Genomic DNA, 6,188 nt, shown 5'->3' with positions numbered 1-6,188 from the left:
AAACCCCCTGTTAATGAATGAAAAACGGTTTACACACGACTCTCAAATGATGACGTCCGAGCACTTACTGAACAAGTGCTTCACTGACGACTTTAGTTCGAACCACAACGCTGTAAATGCTTCACCCAAGCATTACAAATACAAATAATCACCAACAGAATCTAAACTGCTAACTGAACCTAACCAATGCCTAAATATGACCAATATGCTAATATAATAATAATATTAACTTATATTTGAGAAAATCCCTGTTTTGAATGAACAGCATCTTAAACATTTATGAATGCGTGTTTGGGGTCGACCGCTGGTCCACACACACAATATATATTATAATGTCGTACTTAGTAGCCAGAACACACTTCTCCGCCTACTATGCAAGAATCGATTTGCCTAATAGGCCGAGAGATTTTCTTTATTTTCCATAAATTGTTTCCAATTAGTTTATTTGAATTATTATTATATTATATTAAGAACATATATTATTGACTTAATTGTGTTAGGTTAGGTTAGGTAGGGTTGGTTAGGTTCGGTCATATATCCACGTTAGTTTTAACTCAAATTTAAACAAATTAACTCATACATAATGAAATGGGTAGCTTTATCATTTCATAAGAAATAATATTGAAAAATATATAAATTCAGGAAAACTTGGCTTATTAGGCAAATCGGGCTTTGCATAGTAGGCCGATTTCGACGTTTTGGCTGCTAGGTACAACATTTATATCCTCTGGCTGGAAGGGGGACCCAAAGCCTCGAAGGAAACCACTCATAACGCATAAGAGGGAATATTTAGATCCCCTCCAATACAATTTGTGAGCTTTTCTCCTACCATGCCCTTCCTTTTGTGTTTTTTGTGCTTTATTATGTATTAATGGTTACAAGATATACATGGGTTGATACAAAGAGTGCTTAAAGGTTCTCGATCTCTCGAAAAACACGACAATGGGAAACATTGATAAATGTCACAGACGGGTTCGAACATTGTTGCAAGTCAAACACTTCTTCGAATTCCTCTGAAGTTGGACTAGTGCCCAAGACGCAACAGGCATTTCCCCTCTGAATCGCAACACTGAGGCGCTGGAACAAGAAACTTTTTACTCTCTGATCTTTCATAGCGCCGATCAATTTGTCCCTCAATTCCTTCAGGAACTTCAATGCACATTTTCCCTACGAACCGAGGGTCTCCGAACCGATCGGAACAAAGCTGTAGCAGTGTGCCAGACCTCTGTATTTAATAATTTTCTGCAATTCCCTGAAAGAAGCAGCGCCACCGCTTTCACGTGTGCTGTAGTGGAGGTAGGTACTGGCCAGTGTGGCAGCACACGTGTAGTCCCACAGTACTTGCTTACTATCCTTCCAAGGTAGCAAGGTGACCCCACCTGGGCGCTTCTGAGGGTCGTTAGGTCTGGATAAGTGTGGTTCTCTTTGTGCCGGGCAGCGGGCTGTGGCGAGGCTCCTCTTGATGATGTCGTTGACTTCTTCATGTCTTGCACTCTTACCCTGTGATTTACGACACACCAGACCATGACGACAATATTGGTCTGCCATCGCAGTTCCGCAGATGCACCTATGTTCGGTGAGGATGGGGGCGGCATGGCGAAGGGCAACTCCAATGCGGAGAGCGTCATGATTGAGGCCAGTTCCCAGGGCTGCATTGGGGGTCGGCCGGCTAAGCGGACAGCACGCTGGACTTGTGATTCTGTGGTCCCGGGTTCGATCCCGGGCGCCGGCGAGAAACATTGCGCAGAGTTTCTTTCACCCTATCCCCCTGTTACCTAGCAGTAAATAGGTACCTGGGAGTTAGTCAGCTGTCACGGGCTGCTTCCTGGTGTGTGTGTACTCACCTAGTTGTACTCACCTAGGTGTGTTTGCGGGGGTTGAGCTCTGGCTCTTTGGTCCTGCCTCTCAACCGTCAATCAACAGGTGTACAGATTCCTGAGCCTATTGGGCTATCATATCTACATTTGAAACTGTGTATGGAGTCAGCCTCCACCACATCACTTCCTAATGCATTCCATTTGTCAACCACTCTGACACTAAAAAAGTTCTTTCTAATATCTCTGTGGCTCATTTGGGCGCTCAGTTTCCACGTGTGTCCCCTTGTGCGTGTGCCCCTTGTGTTAAATAGCCTGTCTTTATCTACCCTATCAATTCCGTGTGTGTCTCTGTGTGTGTGATGTGGAATAAGAAAATAGTAGTAGCAGTAGTAGTTAGAAACAGTTGATTGACGGTCGAGAGGCGGGCCGAAAGAGCAGAGCTTAATCCCCGCAAGTACAACTAGGTGAATACAGCAAAAAATCCCCGGGGTGGGGGTGCTGTTACCGCTAGGAGGCGGGCTTTGTTTTGAACATCTGTGTTGTTTTTCATTGCTGTGACAGTCTTTTCCATTATGGGGCTATCCTAGTGGGCTTGCTTGTGGTCTTTTGGGGCTTGTGGTCGGGGTTGAGGGTGTGCAATGGTGTCCCATTGTCTGGCTGCTTCAATGAACGTTTGATCATGAGTTCCCGCTGTGTCCCCTCATACGCTCTGGTAGGATCTGCCCTACCAATATTATATATTATATATGTATATAACCTGCATGTTACTTTTTTATATATCTGTAAAGTGTTATGTTGGGCTACTTTGTTTACATTTCTCTCACTACTTCTCTATTGTCTGGAAACTGACCAAAGTGTTTTCAGTTGCCCAGACTTTCCTGCATGTTTTGCCCCAAATCTGGAAAATTTGAAGATTTGACTTCATATTTAAATAGAATATTTGCTGTTCTAATTTCTTTATCATTTAATTTAAAGAAATTATCGAGCAAATTAACTGAATCAATCAGCTTTAACTCCTCCACATACATAACTTTCTCCTGATTCATCATGTACTTCACAAGTCTGGGCATCCATTTGGATCAATGTTTACGTATCTAAACAGCTGCGTGAAGTCTATTTTTTAACTTTGTGACCTGCACGATACTCTCACACAACTTGCCCTTTCAACTGATACATCTGTTCCCCCCTGGCAGCAGATACTTGGAAGGAGTTAGGCAAGACCGGGATCGTGGTATGGATGGGGTGGAGAAAGGGGGCGATAAGAGACGAGGGATGGGGAATTGGAGGGGTAGGGGGGAAGAGGCATGTTCGGAGGTGGGGGGGGGGGAGGGGGAAGTTTAATAGACAATTCTATTAAACTGTGCACATTCATACATGAAAGATGACTCGTTGTGTGTGTTCTCAACGTCTGTGTCGAACATTCAGTTTGTGGAAACTGGTTTCGAACAGCGTCAACATAATGTTAAGTCTGCAATGCAAATTAATTAAGATAATTAACAAATTTGATATTTTAAAAAACAAACATGCAACGTGTTCCAAAAAGACATGAGATACGTTCCTAGGAACATGTGACATGTTGTTAAAAACCTGCCATGTTGCAGAGGTTGCAACATGTTCTTAATAACAACTGTTCAATGTGTGGGCTTGTATCCCTCGCGTTCACCCCTCGGGCCCTGGGTGTTGTGGCCAGCTGCTTTCTGAGAATATTAAAAACCTCCCAAACGATACAAATGGTATTATTGTAGTGCTGGGAGCCTTGCGACCGACGCGGACGCTGGGAGCCTTGCGACCGACGCGGACGCTGGGAGCCTTGCGACCGACACGGACGCTGGGAGCCTTGCGACCGACGCGGACGCTGGGAGCCTTGCGACCGACGCGGACGCTGGGAGCCTTGCGACCGACACGGACGCTGGGAGCCTTGCGACCGACGCGGACGCTGGGAGCCTTGCGACCGACACGGACGCTGGGAGGCTTGCGACCGACACGGACGCTGGGAGGCTTGCGACCGACACGGACGCTGGGAGGCTTGCGACCGACACGGACGCTGGGAGGCTTGCGACCGACACGGACGCTGGGAGGCTTGCGACCGACGCGGACGCTGGGAGCCTTGCGACCGACGCGGACGCTGGGAGGCTTGCGACCGACGCGGACGCTGGGAGCCTTGCGACCGACGCGGACGCTGGGAGCCTTGCGACCGACACGGACGCTGGGAGCCTTGCGACCGACACGGACGCTGGGAGCCTTGCGACCGACACGGACGCTGGGAGGCTTGCGACCGACACGGACGCTGGGAGCCTTGCGACCGACACGGACGCTGGGAGGCTTGTGACCCACACGGACGCTGGGAGCCTTGCGACCGACACGGACGCTGGGAGCCTTGCGACCGACGCGGACGCTGGGAGCCTTGCGACCGACGCGGACGCTGGGAGCCTTGCGACCGACGCGGACGCTGGGAGCCTTGCGACCGACGCGGACGCTGGGAGCCTTGCGACCGACGCGGACGCTGGGAGCCTTGCGACCGACACGGACGCTGGGAGTCTTGCGACCGACGCGGACGCTGGGAGCCTTGCGACCGACGCGGACGCTGGGAGCCTTGCGACCGACGCGGACGCTGGGAGCCTTGCGACCGACGCGGACGCTGGGAGCCTTGCGACCGACGCGGACGCTGGGAGGCTTGCGACCGATACGGACGCTGGGAGCCTTGCGACCGACACGGACGCTGGGAGGCTTGCGACCGACACGGACGCTGGGAGGCTTGCGACCGACATGGACGCTGGGAGCCTTGCGACCGACACGGACGCTGGGAGGCTTGCGACCGACACGGACGCTGGGAGCCTTGCGACCGACACGGACGTTGGGAGCCTTGCGACCGACACGGACGCTGGGAGGCTTGCGACCGACACGGACGCTGGGAGCCTTGCGACCGACACGGACGCTGGGAGCCTTGCGACCGACACGGACGCTGGGAGCCTTGCGACCGACACGGACGCTGGGAGCCTTGCGACCGACACGGACGCTGGGAGCCTTGCGACCGACACGGACGCTGGGAGCCTTGCGACCGACACGGACGCTGGGAGCCTTGCGAGCGACACGGACGCTGGGAGCCCCGAGACCGACACGGACGCTGGGAGCCTTGCGAGCGACACGGACGCTGGGAGCCCCGAGACCGACACGGACGCTGGGAGCCCCGAGACCGACACGGACGCTGGGAGCCCCGAGACCGACACGGACGCTGGGAGGCTTGTGACCCACACGGACGCTGGGAGCCTTGCGACCCACACGGACGCTGGGAGCCTTGCGACCCACACGGACGCTGGGAGCCTTGCGACCCACACGGACGCTGGGAGCCTTGCGACCCACACGGACACTGGGAGCCTTGTGACCCACACGGACGCTGGGAGGCTTGTGACCCACACGGACGCTGGGAGCCTTGCGACCAACACGGACGCTGGGAGCCTTGCGACCGACACGGACGCTGGGAGCCTTGCGACCGACACGGACGCTGGGAGCCTTGCGACCGACACGGACGCTGGGAGCCTTGTGACCCACACGGACGCTGGGAGGCTTGTGACCCACACGGACGCTGGGAGCCCCGAGACCGACACGGACGCTGGGAGCCTTGCGACCGACACGGACGCTGGGAGCCTTGCGACCGACACGGACGCTGGGAGGCTTGCGACCGACACGGGCGGAAAGATGACACCTTCCCTAGCAGCGATATAATCAGTCTTGTTCACTGAGGGAGAACGCATCAAGCCCCGCGGGAAGCTCTCAACCAACACGATGTTGTGTCGTGACATAACCAGCCCTTACAATGTTGTTCCGTTATCAGAAACATGACAACAAAATTCAACATTACCGGGAACATGGCAACAAAATTCAACATTATCGGGAACATGGCAACAAAATTCAACATTATCGGTCAGCATTATCGGGAACGCGGCAACAAAATTCAACATTATCGGGAACACGGCAACACAATTCAGCATTATCGGGAACGCGGCAACAAAATTCAACATTATCGGGAACACGGCAACAAAATTCAACATTATCGGGGATATTATCAACATTATGGCAACATAATTCAGCACATTAAACGTGATTTCCAAGAATTTCAATATCTTGCAGATGAAAAAACTCCGAAATTTGGAAATCGGACGAGTCCACCGAGAAATAAGATATCCTGAATTGATATCCAAGACACCGTTGAATGGAAGAATTTGTGTGAGCTGAATAAAGCGAACGTTCAGGTAAAGCTTGACCGGAATAATAGCTAATAAAGGAGGCTTCACTGGTCTCGCAAATTACACCAAGACTCGCGAGGTAAAATTCCAAGTGAAGGTGAAAGATGTACAGTTTTGACTGAAATGA

The 6,188-nt window shown here is 51.8% G+C and overlaps 1 protein-coding gene across 1 annotated transcript; it reads right to left on the bottom strand.

The window, feature by feature from the left end:
• Positions 1-3,218: 3,218 nt before the first annotated feature.
• On the bottom strand, positions 3,219-5,703 carry LOC138355228 (collagen alpha-2(I) chain-like). The gene is made up of 3 exons (XM_069310087.1): positions 5,677-5,703; positions 3,532-5,525; positions 3,219-3,285 (listed from the first exon to the last, which is right to left on the bottom strand). Exons 1-3 carry the CDS (start codon positions 5,701-5,703, stop codon positions 3,219-3,221), a joined length of 2,088 nt encoding a protein of 695 aa, XP_069166188.1.
• Between the last annotated feature and the right edge of the window lie 485 nt (positions 5,704-6,188).

The sequence above is a fragment of the Procambarus clarkii genome, chromosome 66 (genome assembly GCF_040958095.1).
Source record: "Procambarus clarkii isolate CNS0578487 chromosome 66, FALCON_Pclarkii_2.0, whole genome shotgun sequence".
In the NCBI taxonomy this organism is placed as follows: domain Eukaryota; kingdom Metazoa; phylum Arthropoda; class Malacostraca; order Decapoda; family Cambaridae; genus Procambarus; species Procambarus clarkii.
This window is presented reverse-complemented; position numbering and strand designations above follow the sequence as displayed.

Coding starts and splice junctions, on each gene's coding strand:
- LOC138355228 (XM_069310087.1), bottom strand. CDS start 5,703: ATGTTGAATTTTGTTGCCATGTTCCCG. Junction 5,526..5,676: donor ATTTTGTTGCCATGTTCCCG/GTAATGTTGAAT, acceptor TATCGCTGCTAG/GGAAGGTGTCATCTTTCCGC. Junction 3,286..3,531: donor CCATTTGTATCGTTTGGGAG/GTTTTTAATATT, acceptor TTTGCATTGCAG/ACTTAACATTATGTTGACGC.